The sequence below is a fragment of the Coturnix japonica genome, chromosome 12 (genome assembly GCF_054131305.1).
Source record: "Coturnix japonica strain WE chromosome 12, WE-NBRP24, whole genome shotgun sequence".
NCBI classification, from domain to species: Eukaryota; Metazoa; Chordata; class Aves; order Galliformes; family Phasianidae; genus Coturnix; species Coturnix japonica.
This window is the reverse complement of record NC_140674.1, coordinates 5,571,013-5,587,523: the sequence shown is the minus strand read 5'-3', so window position 1 is coordinate 5,587,523 and position 16,511 is coordinate 5,571,013. Positions and strand designations below refer to the sequence as shown.

General features: G+C 52.1%; 2 protein-coding genes across 14 annotated transcripts in view; one reads left to right on the top strand and one right to left on the bottom strand.

Moving 5' to 3' along the window:
• Positions 1-4,290, bottom strand: part of ST6GAL1 (ST6 beta-galactoside alpha-2,6-sialyltransferase 1) — a 30,170-nt gene extending 25,880 nt beyond the window's left edge. For 2 of the 13 annotated variants that reach the window (XM_085512792.1, XM_085512798.1), the window contains exon 1: positions 2,623-2,723. The gene's annotated coding sequence lies outside the window, so the exon portion shown is untranslated. The other 11 variants (XM_085512793.1, XM_085512803.1, XM_085512799.1 and 8 more) reach the window with 11 other exon arrangements.
• An 8,011-nt stretch (positions 4,291-12,301) lies between these two features.
• On the top strand, positions 12,302-16,123 carry ADIPOQ (adiponectin, C1Q and collagen domain containing). Its single transcript, XM_015871312.3, has 3 exons — positions 12,302-12,344; positions 14,272-14,494; positions 14,906-16,123. Exons 2-3 carry the CDS (start codon positions 14,281-14,283, stop codon positions 15,430-15,432), a joined length of 741 nt encoding a protein of 246 aa, XP_015726798.2. The 5' UTR covers positions 12,302-12,344; positions 14,272-14,280; the 3' UTR covers positions 15,433-16,123.
• The last annotated feature ends 388 nt before the right edge of the window (positions 16,124-16,511 follow it).

Genomic DNA, 16,511 nt, shown 5'->3' with positions numbered 1-16,511 from the left:
AGGTACCTGCAGAAAATCTGAACTGACCTGATCCCCTCTGATTTGCTAACCAGCAGATGCAGCGTTACAATGGTACAGAAGACAGGCCAGAACACAGAACATGTATCTCTCTATCCATTTGTTCTGCAAAGTTTTACAGCTGAAGACGCAAACTGCTCCACTCACCATAAGCAGGAACAGATGTACAGTTTATGGCAGGAGGCTGTTTCCAGCTTCTCCGAGGGTCAGGAGCCTCAGCCACACCCAGGGCTGTGGGACACGCACACACACCAGTACCAGGGAGCTGCTAAGAGCACATCTGCACGCAAGGTGCACATGACAGGCTGGGTACAAACCAGGCCTTACCAAAGAGCTCCACATAACCCAGACACTTTGTGCCCCAGGAGAGAGACCGAGTGTTACAGAATGCCTGCCCCATCCCACCAAGCCAGCAGGCATCAGGTAGAGATCACCTTGAAGATGCTGTCCCTGCTCAGTGCCTGAACATGCGCTCAGAAGTTGTGCTGTGCATTTGCATAGCCAGCAAAACCAAGGCAGCATTGCTCAGCTCAGCATCCCAGCAGCTGCCAGGTCCCGCTCAGAGGCACCGCTCCAGGCAAGGGCACCCAGGGCACAGGAGCAAAAGGGACAAAGCGGAGGCTCCCTGCCCTTCAGCATCCTGCTGGCATGGGGGGATTAGTCTGTGCAGTGCTTCTATTTTAAATGAATATCTCACAAAAAGCCCTTTTTCACAAGGACACAGGAATGAACAAAACACACTGCAGCTATCTGTGCAACTTTCTTTTTCTCTTTTTTGAGAAAAGAGGTTCTGATAACTCGTGAGCAGCAGATCATGAGCAACTATTAAGCATCATCTGACTGCATGTTGGCAGGGCTGTGCCTTCAGATGCCCAACACGAGGAAGAAACACAGCAGGAACCTGCCAAGCAGTGCCAAGGGATGGGCAGACCTGAACCCAGCGGGTGCACCGCCCAGGACCTGCAGGGACAAAGCCCCAGAGAGCAGAGCTTCCGCAGGTTGGAGATGCTCAGCCATGCAGCCCTGCTGCATTCCTACACATGAGCTCCTAGGAGCCAGACTACATGATACCCTGATGTCTGCAAATGAAAACATCAGTATATGTTGGACTCTATGAGCCCTATGGGTCTCTTCCAACTTGGGAGAGCCTTCCCAAAGCTGGCATCCATAAACACAACTGGAGGAGCGTGTGCAGCCTAATGGCACATGGTGGGAAGCCCACACAAACACTTCTCCCTGTTACTGGTAGTTCTTTAAACTACAGAGCTGACATCACCATAAAAGATAACAACTCAAGTGTTGCCTTAAAGCAAGAAGTGATGCAGAACCATTTTGGACTCGATGGACCCATCCAACCCAGGGCATAATTCTATGATTCACCTCACTGGAGGTTGAGTGGAGCTAAGAAAGGCAAGGAACCTGCATTTTACCTATAAACAAACGCCCTAAGTAAGTTTTTTCCAAGGTTTTTAATTACACAATGAGCACATCTGATAACAGTGACTCCCGTTGGCTACGTATCTAAGAGCGCTTCATCCTGAAAGCACCTCCTTTCATGTTCCAGATCTTTAATCAGCACAATTATAACTAAAGGAACATTCAAAGGCACCATTTGCAGCTCACACACCCCAGGCGCATCACCGAGCAGCACCAACTCCAGGCACACCTGAAGCAGTGAGGAATTAACCTCTAATGTTCTCTGAACACAGAGCAATCTCTGGTGCAGTTCCTGCCCTTGAGAATCCTTCCAGAGCTCCAGAAGTGGGATGGAGGTGAGCAACTGTGAGGGCTGTGTTAGGACAGACATAATGCTCTTTGATTGCTAATCCTTTGCAGAACTGTGATTTACATACTTTCAGTAAAGCCAAGGGCTACTGAAGAGGCCAACACATGTCACAGAACATCATCAAAGTGATACTGTCAGATCTTTCATTGTCATCTTTCCAAATGCCGAGCTGAGAACAGAGAAATGACATTTACCCCCGGGGCTGCACGTGCTGCTCAGCCCTTCCGTAAGGGAGGAAGGAGGACCGTGACCCTGCTGCACCATCCTTCCTTGACACAGCTGCCGCTGCGCCGGGTCGGCAGCTCATGAGAACAGAGTGAAACCCCTCGAGCACCGCGGAGCAGGGCGGGCAGCTCCCGTTGGGCTCCGGCTCACACTGCTCTGCGCCCTCACCGTTAAGGACGCAGCCAAAGCTATGGAGCATCACCAGCTGGATCCTCTCTGCCATTCATCACTGCACCCTCGGCAGCCACATTCTGGGACTCGTCTTCCCATTCGTTTCCAGCCCCTGCAGTACAGCACTGCCAGCAGCCGCCACAAACCGACACTCACACACTTTCCTATTCCGACCGCAGAAATATTTGCCCTCGGCCAACGACGACACACCTCCGAACCCACAAATCTGCAACGAGTTATCGGAGCCTCACAGACACACTCGCCAGCACGGGGAACAACCAGGTGGAGGAGATGGCCGCGCGTTCCACCCTAAACACACGGCACAGCCCGCTACCACGGCCGGACACCTCCGGGCACCGCCACCGCTCCGGGACCCGTCCGTTCCGGGCTCCAACGGTCAGAGCCGGCCGCAGCAAACTTACGGAGCTACCACCGAAAGCGGCACTTCTTTGTCCCGCTCCGCCTCCCCCATAGCACAGCAGCGAGCAGCATCACCGAGAACACATCGCACGCTTCGCTCTCCCCACACCCAGCGGTCCCTCCCGCCTCCGTCCATCGCACCGACCCCGCTCCGCAGCACTCACGGGGCCGCTCTCTGCTCGGTACGGCGGGGGCTCACGGAGGCGGGGCCGCTCCTCCCCGCGCTGCAAGCACGCACCCGGGGCGGCGGGCACTGCGGGGCCGCGCTCCCGGCGGTGATACTGCAACCCCCGGTACCGACACACCCCCCCGGTACCGACACACCCCCCCGGTACCGACACACCCCCCCGGTACCGCCCCGCCTTCCCGGCACCTGCACCGCCGCCGCCCCTTTGTTGGCGCTGCGCGTCGTGGGGCAGCGCCGAGCCGGGGCTCGTTGCGCATCGCCAGGTCACGGTGCGGAGCTGGGAGCGGTGCCGGGACACGGCGATGTGCTGGCACGGGGGTCCTGACGGGCGGCGAGGGGGGGGGAGGTTGGTTCCCGTCCTCCCACAGAAATGCCTTTGTGGCTACGACGCCGTTCCCTGCTCGCATGGCTTTGGGGCGGCAAAAAATGATCTTACCCGTATCATAATCGCAGAGAGCGCTGGCAGAGCTGCCGCCCGTTCTGAGCACGCAGGCACCAAGTCCCGCTTGCGAGGCGCACCGCGTCCTGCCAAACCACAGCCCTGCGGCACCGACCCAGTTTCAGCCTCCCTGCCAGTCCCTACGGGACCTGAGGCCGGGCTGAGTTTGCCAAGTCCCTGCCCGGAGGCCCAGGTCGGATCCCGTGCACTCCTTGTTGCAGCACTGATGGACCCTCGGCCACCCCGCAGCCCCCGGCGCCCCCCCGGTAGCGCAGCAGGCACACGCCCGGTTCGCCGCACGCCTCCTGGCACCGCTCACCCCCCTCCCGCTGCTCCCAGATCTCACCCCACGCTGCCGGGGGAAGGAAGGGGACCACCCATGGAAGAGCAAAACGTTTCCCGGCTCTGGAAGCGATACAGAACGGGAAGATGAACGGAAACGATCCGCTCCGCGGGGAACCTCACCCACCTGCCCCACCCTGCCCAGGGGCAGCCGGGACGGATGCGGGGGATGCAGGGGGCTGCCTCGCCTGGCTCCATCCCTACCTTGTGCCGCTCTCCTTAGCGGAACAAAGCCGTGCCAAGCCTTTGTTGGGGCCGTCCTCCCGCGCCGCAGCAGCGCAGCAATGGCAGGGTGACCGCGGGGGAGCAGGCGCTCCTTTATCTGCCCTGCTGGAACAGGAACGTGCTCTTATCCAACTCCAAAACCTTCCTCGAGGACTCCTCGGAGAGGCATATCGAGGTGGTCCCGAGTCCTATTTCTATTCAGTCCTATCTTCGATTTCTTTTGTTCAAAGCTTTCACAGCTTGATGAACACCGAGCTGCTACCAGCAGACCTGCACAGGTGGCCGCACTTTGAGCAAAGCAGGAAACCTCTCCTGAAGGGTCTGGCCTCAGGGCAGTGAAAGCAGCTGCAGAAATGGAAGTGGGAGTTCAGAAGACCCCAAATCCCCACTGTCCATCCTCATTGCCCCGTGTAGCCAGGCCCTGCTGACAGCCACTGATGTGCATGTCGCAACCTGTGCCTTTGCCAGGGCTGAATCACCCTGCGCTTGGAGAGCTTCTCCCACTGTCTTTCCAAAATCTGTTAGTGTAATTTCTCCTCTGTCCCCAGAGGGCATGAAGAGCAGTTTATTGCTGTGCAGCGTGGCAGTCTATTATATACTGAAGGCTTTATTCATCTCCCTTGCTTCCCTCTGCATTTGGCAGTGCCAGTACACCCAGCTTGCCCCCATGGGTCACATCACCAAGCCCTACCATCCCTGCTGCCGTGGCACATCCACATGTCTCCTATAGCCTTCATGTCCCACTCTGCTCCCACTGCTGATTTATGTACCCCAAATGGTTGTTTTCACCCTAAAGAAACAGAGTTTGTCCCAAGCACGGTGCCATCTCCCTGCTGCATCCTGGATCTCATAATAACAAGATGCTTCTTACTGTCTGCATTCCCACGGTCTGGGCAAAAGTGAAGGAAAACAGCAGTAAAGCCAGAGTGTTCGCTCCTTGGCCAGCCTGATTCAGATCCTGGGGCTAAGGGAGGCTATGAGAGCCGTGATTCATTGTGCCCGTTTTGTATGTCTCTTAGTGTTGTGATGTAGGCGTTCAATAAAACACGTGGCACATTTAATGGGCGCAGAAATGGCAATCCCTGGGCAGCAATAGCCATGAGGAGGGATTTTTAATCCCTTCTGGCACACTGCATCTTCCCAGCAACAACCAGAAGGTTCAATTGTTTCAGTTTGCACTTGCAGACAACATTACAAATGCAAGTCTACACACAGCCCCGTCTAAATAAAAAATAAAAGGCGGATCCCTTTTTTGCTGGAAAATTCTGTGTCACCGGGTTGCAGCATGAGGAAGTAAAACCTCACTTGAGGCCAGGATTCTGCCTAGGGAAGGGCCCGGCATTGATCCTGTCGGCCAGATATTTTTCACTTTCTGCCCACTCAGGTGGTGAGTGCAGGCTGGCACCTTGCTCCTGTCAGCTGGAACAGAACAAGAGCTGGAACTGGGCTTGCTGGCAGCTCAGCAGAGCAGTGCATTCAACAGCAGGCAGGTGAGAGCAGCCCCAGCCTTGCTTCTCATGCCATGCTTCAGTTCATGTAGAACCAGCTGCATCCAGCCATCATTTCCTTTGTTGTCTTCACACAGGTGAGTGTCCACACCTAGACAATTAACACCCAGACAATCCCTGTGCTTAGCATCTCAACAGGGCAATGCACGCTGCTGCTGGCTTTGGCTTCGTGCAAGTAGAAAATGGGAAAGAAAATGAGAAAAGAGGAACCTGTATGTTTTAAAGCTTAACAAAACCAGACTATATAAATAACTTCTCTCCTCCAACCCCTTGTGATCATCTTGCTTAAAGCCAGAAAAGTCCATCAGCTCTGATAACCCAGCAAACAAGGACATTCTCTTCTGCAGAAAAGAAGGCAGCTCTTGGAGTCCCACAGGCTGCACCACAGCACAAGGGGAACATGAGGCCTTTGCTGCTGCTACAAAACCTGCCAGCAGCTGAAAACTACTTTTTAGGGAGGTTAAAGTTCACAGTGCAACTGAAATATCTTTAAATACCTGCAGCAGCAGCATCTTGCTGGAAGGAAACTCCAGTCCTGTCCACACTGCAAGCCGTAAAGTAGCTGGGGTAACACTGAGCATTGCTTGAGTGGTCCTGGCTGAGCTGTCGGGAGCACGCAGGGACAGGAGGATGTACTTCTCCATGAGGACCTGCAGTTAATTCCTTACAAGCTCATTTCCTGAAGGCCAGATGTCCCAGAGCCACATTGCTGGAGGAGATTGTCCCTGGGTCACTTGTCCTTTGGGACAATAAAGTTGGTGGCCATCTTCTCAAGATTTTGGGGACACATCTCCCACAGGAAGGGGAATGGCTCTGTGCTGTGGCAGTGATGGCACTTCATCCAGCTGTCGGCACCTGCCATTGGTGATATGCAAACAGAGCTACTCTCACGGCTCTGTGCTGTAACACAAAGGGCTCACCAAAGGAATAGTCAGTGGCAGTGCTGCCAAACCCCACTTATGAAATCCTGAAAGCACAGACAGAAAGCTGTGATGTAACGTAGTCAGGAAAACACAGAATTTCAACACAGAAAGTGCCTCATGCAGAGAAAGGGAAGAAGCAGCAGCCCCAGCATCACTTCACCTGCAGCTGGGGCATGTTGTGCAGAGATGTAGGAGCCTGGCTGAGCTGACTCCATCCATGCCCGGTCTCCTACCAGCCCTCTCCTTTCTTTCAAGAAACAGTCATTGCTTCCCTCCTCTTTTGGAGAACTAGAAACAAGCCAACAGGCTTCAAAAGGTTGAGCTGTATGCCATTCCTCTGTGTTTCTACCAAGTGCATCTTTTTGCAGCTTTTTGTTTTGTTTACAGCATTAGCAGAACTGGGTGGCATTCAGGAACCAAATCCTCAGCCATGGATGACCAGCATGATTCCAGCTGAACTGGTTCCACTGCAACTGCTGGCATACAACAAAACTACTGATGACACATGGGGATGTCACATCACTCCGTGACTCCTTCTTTCCTTTCAATGAACAGTGATGCTTTACATTTATGAAAGTGCAGAACTTCTGTGTTAATCATTGACACGATGTTGTGCAACGTTGGTCTGAAAAGGAATAGCTGCAGGATGTTCTCATTGTATGCTGCTTGTCTATGGGGGAGCTGCTCTGCACAGCACAGTGCTGAAGTGACCACGCTCCTCTGAAGGTCAGGGGAACCCCTCACCAGGCTGCAACAGGCTTAGAAATGTAACAGGAATGAAGGCATTGCTAGAACATGGGAGCAGGAAGCACGCAGGGGGGGTCAGGGCAAGGGTGAGAGGGCAGGGTGACACCACAGCAGTGGAACGAGGCAGGGAAGTGTTTGCAAAACCAAACTGAGTGAAAAGCAGGAAGCTGTATGAAGGAGCATGCAAGTGATGGCAACAAGGCTAAACCAGCATCCTACCTGCGGGCTGATGGATCTGCAAGAAGCAAGGCTGGTTTCACAAGTGTGAAAATACCGCAGAGTTTTGCTGCGGAGGAACTGGGTGGTGGGGGGACCCCTCAGTGGGATGTGCCAGGTACTGCTCCAAAACCTGCAGGGCAGGCAGAGGGGAACACCTGCAGCAGGGGGGGCTGGGAGGTGGGTGCCAGGAGATGGGTGCCAAGCTGTCCTCAGTGACACAGGGAAGCTGCAAGCCCCCATCCTGCCCCTCTGATATGCACACACTGAGAAACAGAAGCTGAAGGAAGGGCTGGAACACATGGCTCAAAGACAAGAATCCTTCCCCCGGTGCATGCAAAACAGAAAATTTCCCTATGCTTAGCACAGACATATCTGTGGTGACAGGCGGGAGCTGAAGGTTTTGCTGTGGAAGCTGGGAGCAGGGCACAGAGGACACCACCAGCCTGAAGTTCCTGTTGGAGAGAGCAGGATGGCAGCAAGCCATGGTGGGACAGAACCGAAACCCCAAATGGTTTGCAGAAGCAGCTTTGGGATGTGCAGATGCAGATGTGCTGCAGCTCAGACCACTTCCTACCCACGCAAATAACATATTATGAACGTGCAGAAGGAAGGGGGCAAAAGCCAGCAGGTGAGCAGCACAGGAGAGCAAGAAGAGCAACGAGAAAATCTAGAGAAGCCGTGTGAAAGAACAGAAGAAAGAAGAGCATTCCTTTAGGTCAGTGCCTTGGGGCAGTGGCAGAGCTGCTGGGCAGCACCATGGCAAATAGACACAAAAAACAGCTAAGCCAAGTCAGTTATTTCTAGAGGCAATGGAAAAGGGACTGCATGCCAAGAGGAAGGTGGAAAGCCCTCCAACAAAAGAGGCAACAGTCACCACACACAGAAGTGGCCTGATTATCTCTGACAAACATATGTTGACGTTTGCAGGCTCATCACAAACCAGAGCAGCTTGCAAAGCTGTGAGCAATGATCAGCGGCCTTGCAGCCGGGTGACAGTACTCGCAGATACAGAGCCAAGCAGCAGCACACACAGCCATGGGGGGCAGGTTGTGCCCCAGTCACAGAGCCCCCATGAACCAAGCAACCACAAATCAGAATGGGAAGGGTCTGGGGGGATATTTCAGCCAGACAGCTGTGCAGCCATCTGAAGAAAGAAACAACTCAGATCTATTTTTTTTCTCCCCCTCTTTGCTATTCAGAGAACGTCTGTGTGTCGTTTGAGAAGAGGCACAGCAGGGAGCTGGCACTTGCTTTGCGGAAGCAGCAAGAAAGAACGGTCTCTATTATAGTCACCACTCTCGCAGGGATTATAAGTACAAAAGGAGGTGAACTTATACCGTTGAACCTAATCCACAGAAAACAGCACAGCAAGGAGCACCTGGCTGCAGGCAGCATGCAAACCATATTAAAATCCTATAAAGGAGCACCAGGAAGCACACCGTCCTGTAGGGGAGCTTTGCGGGGTCTCCCTGTGATGATCTCCCATGGATGCAGGTCTGAGCCCAGATAGGCTGCACTGGGGCTCCCAGCACTGGCCTCCCTGCAGCCAAGCACCATGCCATGATGCAGGGAAAAACACCTTGGAAATGAGCCTCTACCTGAGCACAGACTACTGTGGTGCTCACCGTGCACTGAATACACCCACCCAGATCCCATAAAGTCTGTGCTGTTTGTGCAGTGGTCATACTCTGCTCAGCCTTCCCAGCATGCAGTCAGGCACATACTAGATGCCACCATGGGGCTGGGAGCCAACAGGTGCTTTCCTGAACCAGAAGAACTCAATGCACTGGGATAGCCCAAAGCAACTCACAGGCATAGTCACTCAATTGTCTTCCTTGTGAAAGGGACACAAGGTCTGCAGCAGGAACAAAGTCATTTGATTCCAGGAAAAATAGAACAATTTACTGATAAGCTGGTCACAGTGCGGTTTTGGCTGTTTGAGTCAGGAGAACAAGCACTTATAAAAATGAATAATTAAAGACACCATAAACCTTGCATTAGCCCTGCGGCAACCATAAATGCTTTCTCCTGAGCATAAGGAGACACCCCATCAAAAGTGTCACAGATGCAGCAGACTGTGTAACTTCCCACGGTGCCTTGTGCTGATTTACACCCTGAAATGCCCAAAGCAAAACCATACAGCTCTCATTTCTGATCAGCTTTACAGCTCCGTGATGAAATGTGCTCCACAATAATATTTCATTTCACAGACAATGTAAGATTGATAACTCCTGTTGTTAACCCTGTCCTTGCTTCTAGGCTATGCTTCACAGTACATGCATCAGCACACAAGGGGTGACACAGTGGTGATGTGCAGAAAAGTGCCAGAGAAACGGGAACGGAGAAGGTGGAAGGATTTAAACCCAGTCTCTAAACCCAACATTACTTGAGGCAGTCCAAGTGGAAAGAGTCACTGCGCTGATGCATAACAAGCTCAAACCTGTGCCAGAAGCACAGCAACTGCGTGAGCCAGCTCAGGGCAGTGCTGGGACCCTGCTCAATGTGATGCTCTGCCACCTCATGGAAAAAAGCTGACACCCTGTTTCCATTGGCAAGCCCAGCCTGAGGCTGTTCCAGTGACTTCTCCCAGGTTTGACACACCAGTCCCAGAACAGAGCTGAACACAATGAAGCTGGGTGCAGATGGGTTTCTGGCCTGAAATTCCACCTGCTGCCCAGGAGTGCTGCCTCTGGGGAGAGCTGCAAGTTCCTCACGCCTTCCTTCACCAGAGCTCCCCAGGGATGCTCACCAGTGCCTGCACCCTGCCAAAAAGTCATGCTGTAAAACCCCATTGATTGTGCTGCAGAGAGCAGGAGGCAGCTAATGCATGGCAGAGGGCACCGGAGCCTGCGGCCCTGGGTCGAAACCTGAGTGAATGGAAAAACAACGGCGGACAAAAATGACTCCTGCACATTTACACAACAGGAAGAAAAGAGATAGGAGGATGTGATCTTGAAGGAAGGATTGCAAAGGGATGGCTGCTCTGTCAGCAGGCACCGCCAGCAGCTGCCCCAGCACCCCCACCTAAACTACATCCCCCACCAAAGCTGCAGTCCCACCAAACCACATGTGTCCATGGCCACCCTCAAGCCCTCTGCCTTCCCCACCCGACCCTGCACAGAGCTAAGCAAAGCCCCTCACCTGGCTCTGCCAAGGCCCAGCACACAGCATCCAAGCCACCAGGGCTCTTAGCTCCATCTATTGTCCAAAACTCACAGCTGGCTGTGCAACGTAGAAATTCACGTCAGCAGAGAAAGCTGCTCTTCTCCATGCTTATATTAGTCAGAAATCATTTATGAATAAATAATTTGTCTGCTCTTAACCACGTGTTTGAGTGGATACAGATAGACCTCAGGCTGCAGGCTGACCTGCTGCAAGGGGCGGCAGCTCTCACTGCATCTTTCTTCTGCTCCCTACCATAGAACAAACCTCAGACACGACTGGGCTGTGCTGAAAGGAGCAGTACCTGGCACAGCTGCCAGCCTGCATAGGAGAGGGTAGGAGCTGGCAGGGCCTGAACAAACATCTCGATGTTCCTTTTTGCCATGAGAAGCATCAATGTGCCAAAGGCCCCTGCCAGGAGTCAAGTCGTACTCCATGGGTCTGGGGAAGTTTGACTGTGGTCCCCAAGGAGGGGGACACACTGGCACCAGAGCCTGGCAGGAGTGCCCCTACCAAAGCAGCAGTATGAGAAGGGCCCATCTGTGCACATGGGATGGCTGATGGATTGGCATCCATGCTCCTGCACAGCGCACCATCCATCCACAGTGCACAAGCTGCACCAAAATAGCATTTTACAGCCTGTCAGCCTGCCTGCTGGACAACATAAACAGTGCTCACTGTTTTTAGCAAAATGAGGGCTGTTGTCCCTTGTACGTGCGGTATCCAGGGTGGTGGGGAAGACGAGGGCACAGGGCAGGACAGCTCGGAGCAGGCGTCCCTGGGGCACAGTGTTCAGCCCTAGAATGCAGCAGTGCGGACCGTGCCAAGCCTGGCTGACAATGAGCCTCCTGCTCTGCTCTTGTAGATGGCTAAATATAACTCCAAGCTTATTTTTAATTCAAAGGGAAGGCTCTGGTCCACTGTCCATTATTGCTGGCTGGGACTGGACCTAAGAGAACAAGCAAGGCCAGGCTGAGCATGAGGCTATGAAAGCTGGGAGCTGAAATCTTCATAGATCCCAGCTGGGGAAAGGCAGCTAAACTCCAAGCAGTTCTATGCCCCATGTTACTGGATAAGGGAGGACTGATTTGAATCTTCACCCTGCCCGGAAAAATCACTGTCAAGTAAAAAGAAGTTCAAATTCTTCAAATGCTGGACCAATAGCTCAACCAAAATAGGGAAGAAAGCAAACAAGCAGCTCAATGATGGCTCCACCCTTTTTCACCCTATTCCTTAATACTACAGCTCCTTTCCCTAGCTGAATCGAATGCCTACGCATCAGAAAGTCATTTATTACACATATCCTTGCCTTCCCCCAGCCAGCCAGCTTTCAGATTACCACGAGTCCTGCCTCGTGCAGGAATCAGCTTGTTTGCCCAGCTCTGACTGCAGTGTAGCTCTGCCAGCACTGCCCCATCCCAGCTATTCCCTTCTTTGGTGCAGCAGCAGCTCCAGCTGCTGAAAGGAGAAGCACAAACTTCTCACACAGTGATTCATTTACGAACACATTGGAACAACAACAGAAAAAAATAATCACCCACATTCAAATGTGTTAATACAAGCACGTAGACGCCCTTTCTCCATCAGCTGCAGAGAAGTCTTCCAAGTTACGCAGAGCAGTGGCTGTTCACAGGCACCTGGAAGAGCTGAGCCCCAGACAAACCAGCTTTCAGGCACTGACTTCCCCAAAACATCACTTCTCTTTGCATTCCTTGCAAATCCCCAAACTGCTCTTTCTTCTCTTATGGATACCTTTACAATTTGATACCTTGGACAGTGTAAGCAGCCCCAAAAAACAAGTGACAGCTGGAAAAGTGAATGGGAAGACCCAACTGTTAAGTCAGTGCCTGCAACAGCAAATGGAAAATACGGGATCTTAATGAACAGCTCATCGTGCCCTTAGGGACAGTGCTGTGCTGTCCGGACTCCATTCCTAAGGAGACTACAGCAACAGCCAGGACTCCCAGGAGCGGTAAGCATGACTTTTCTCCCTTCTTCCTAAATGCTGGGTTTGCTCTTCTTTTCAATTGAACCACACACAAACTTTCTGCATCACATGAAGATATCTCTCTGAGCCTTATTCTCAGAAGAGATAACAATCATCTTCATCCAAGATCTCCCTTACACTCACACTCCTGTTTCCAGAAATACTATTTACAGATCCAAACTCCTCAACCAAAAACAGGAACGGCAGCCACACATGGCTCTGCTGCTGCCACTGCAGGGGCACCTCTGGAGCCACTTCTTCCTGCAAGGAGCCCCAGCAGGACTGGCTTTGCTCCTGACCTCACACAGCTGCACCCGGTCCTTGGCACAAACCTGAATTACCCAGGGCTGAGTCCCAGAGCAATTCAGTGCTGTGACAGCAGCAAGGAACATGCTGTGCTGCCTGTAGGCACCACTAAAGGAACACAGGGCTGCATACTCTATAGCCCAACTAATGCCCTTTGAGGGAACCACAGGAGGTGGAAAGCACACATGGCATTTTTTGATCCATTTTGTGCATGTATATATCTGTGTTAAACTTTAATTCTGAGTGGTACTGTTATTCTGTGTGATATTCTGATTTCTGCTGCTAAATGAACAAGTTTACGATAATGCATGTGAGCTTTAATTGTCATGGCAGTTTCTGTATTTATTGAATGCTACCAGATCTCCTTAGTTCACCTGCTACTTCTCTGGAAAGGCACCAGTGACATTCTCATGCCTGAGAACTGCTGTCTCCAAAACACAAATAGCAATGGGGAGGACATGGAGCTGGGTAGGGTCCTAAGAGTTGTGTGCCCCATTCAGCACAGTTCAGTACAGCAAACTGGCCATCCTGCAGTGCACCCAAATGCACACACACCACCTTGATCCCCAGGGCTTCTGTGGGATGTACAGACATCTCATCCACTCTGCCCATAAGCTGCAGGTTGTAGTCTCTGGACTGGTTCAGGCACAGCACTCAGCACCAGAAATGCCCCCAGAGGGGTCTCATCCCCACCACGGAGTGCTGGAGCCCACAGCCAGGAGAGCCCCAGGCTCTGTGTGCTGCACAGAATTCATGGTAACCTCTTCGCAGTTCAGCTTGCATTGAAGCTGCAACGCCATAGATGAGAAACTACTGAAAAGACAACGTTTAAGTGGTATACAGAAGAAAAACAAAATCGACTCTGCAACAGAGTTGCTCTAAAATACTGTTTCTCTCAAAGAATTATAGTGCTAGGGCACTCTAGTGGCCGTGCTGCAATTCACATCTCTTAAGTGTGCCACTCCCTTTAACAGGCTGCTTTTTAGTCCAGGGAACAATTCCTGCATGGAGAGCAGGACAATACAGCAATGAGCATTTATAGATATCCATTACCCGAATGCCTGATCCAAAGCACGTGAAGGTCCCATCAGTTTCTGAGAGCCTCAGGACAATTTGTCAGGCTGAACACGGCACATCCCCACACCTCCAGTTCCATGTGCTAATGACTCTGATGAGCAAAGTAGCTCAATTAAAGAAGAGTCTGACTCCGTGGTACCCAGAAGCAGCGCAAGGCGCGCTCTTGCAATCCAAAACCACAATTCAGGTGGAAAAACAACAGTATCCTAACTCAATACAACCAAAGAGGAAGTTTGCATTACACTGGGGTTAGCATGCCGTAGGTACAGTGAAAAAACAACCCATGGCAACAAAAGCTTTTGAGATTTGAATGCAAATCTGTGCTCCCAACCAACTGTTGAATCAGCCAGATGGAAGATCGAGCACATCACTGCTAACTGAGCAGAGCTCTGCACATAAACCAGTCCCAGACATCCCCAGTCCTGCCAGCTGGGTTCTGAGTTCTCACTATGCTCATGTTCAGGGGTGGGGGATTTTCATCACTTCTCTTATATCCTTTAAAAGTTAATGAAACCCTTATCCACTTCAGGAACTCACCATGAGGAGCTCAGCAGGTTTCCTCCTTTGCTCACTGCTGCTGCTGCTGGCTCTACATGGCACTGAGGTGGCTGCCCAGGATGACCAACCTGACCCCAAAATGCCATGTGCCAACTGGATGGGAGGAGCACCTGGACACCCTGGCCACAACGGGCTGCCTGGAAGGGATGGCAAGGATGGAAAAGATGGACAAAAGGGGGACAAAGGAGAGCCAGGTTGGTGAGAAGCTTGGGGTATATATGTGCTGGAGCCCATGGGCAGTCCCAGGATGAGCCCCAGGCCCAGTACACATGACATTGAGTGGGTGTGTCACATAAGCAGTGGCTGACCATGTCCAGATTGCTTTTGAACAACTCCAGCAATGAAGGTTAAAAAGCCTAAGGCAAAGAGTTAGGTTGATGGCTGTTCTTTCAGTCTTTCCCCAGACACGCAGCTATCAGCAGCTTGGCACACCTGGGGGAGACATCCCACACCATGGGGCACAAATGTCACCAAGCCTGCCCACATGGGACAGACTGGGCTCCATGCTGCTGGGCAGCCAATCATGCCATGGCCACTCTGTGCTTCTGGCACTAGGTTAACAGAAAAGGGCAAACACAGATCCCAATCCAAATTCTGATCCCCAGGTCTACAAGGTGCCAGAGGTGACACAGGTGAAAAGGGTGACACGGGTGCAGAAGGACCAAGAGGATTTCCAGGACACATGGGGATGAAGGGGCAGAAGGGTGAAAGTGCCTATGTGTACCGCTCTGCCTTCAGCGTGGGGCTGACAGAGCGAGCCCCCCACCCCAACGTCCCCATCCGCTTCACCAAGATCTTCTACAACGAGCAGAACCACTACGACGCCAGCACCGGCAAGTTCATCTGCATCATCCCTGGCACGTACTTCTTCGCCTACCACCTGACGGTCTACATGACGGATGTCAAGGTCAGCCTTTTCAAGAAGGACAAGGCAGTGATTTTCACCTATGACCAGTTCCAGAAGAACAACGTTGACCAAGCGAGCGGCTCTGTCTTGCTGCACCTCAGCTCGGGGGATGAGGTCTGGCTCCAGGTGTATGGGGAGGGCGACAACAACGGGGTCTACGCTGACAACATCAATGATTCCACTTTCATGGGCTTCCTCCTGTACCCAGACATGGATGACCATTAGAGCAGGGGGCTACATGGGAGGGGACAAGGCTGCTTAACCCCACCTGCCTTCTGGGGCACCAGCACTACAGCTGTATTCTATTTACCAGAAAATTCCCCTCACCACATGGGGGCCACCACTGACCAGGGTGGGCCCCACCTCCCCTGAAATCACTGACCTGACACACAGGTGACTCCCGTAGGACCAAGAGTTCACTCCTACCTCTGCTCTTGCTCTCCTGATGGAAACCAGGGCCCCACATCAAAAACCACTCCAGCCACATAATGAAACGGTCGCTCTCCAGATGGGCTGGCATTTGTTTTAAATTTAAAGTTGATTTTTATGTATGTTACATTTAAATATTACATTCTACCTTACCCCTTTTTTGTCACTTGAATCCAGTTGACACAATGGTACCTCTATCAGCCAGCATTACCTCCCTGAGTCCAACTGGAGCTGCTGGCTGGGCTTTGGCCATCATCACTTCCCACCTTACCAGGGCCTCTGATCTCCACCCATGGTTTGTCCTCTCCCTTCTTTAGCCCAGATCTTCCTATGTATACAACACACAGCAGAGCTAAGGCATTACTACAAGCACAAGACAGTATTAAAGGCTTTGACTGAAAATACTTCTTACAGCAGCATTTCCTGAACCCCAGTGGATTATCACACTGCACAGAATATCACAATAAAGTGCTCTCTCAATAAAGAACTTTCCTGCCTCTTTGTCTGCATTGCTGGGAAGGATTTAGAGAAAGGCAGCCCAGGAAGGAACATACACACAGTCTGAGCATGCGGAGCTCAAGCAGGTGGGAAAGAACACCATAATTGCTGCCAGCAGCTGTCACCCCCTGTGCTCCCCAGATATTATGCTCTCACAGAATGATGGCCCTTAGGGCAAACACTGCAGTCAGTTCCCATGAGATAACAGCCAATATGATGGATATACCGAGGCCAAAATGCTGTTTGCTACTTTGCAATTAGGGCAGATTATAAAGAAAGCACTCAGATCCCTTGATCTTGATGGCTATGTTTGACTCCTCTCTATACTACTGCTCAGTGAAAGGCAACATGCTCTCATCCTGACCATGCAGCACTGA

Coding starts and splice junctions, on each gene's coding strand:
- ADIPOQ (XM_015871312.3), top strand. CDS start 14,281: ATGAGGAGCTCAGCAGGTTTCCTCCTTTGCTCACTGCTGCTGCTGCTG. Junction 14,495..14,905: donor GGGGGACAAAGGAGAGCCAG/GTTGGTGAGAAG, acceptor TCTGATCCCCAG/GTCTACAAGGTGCCAGAGGT.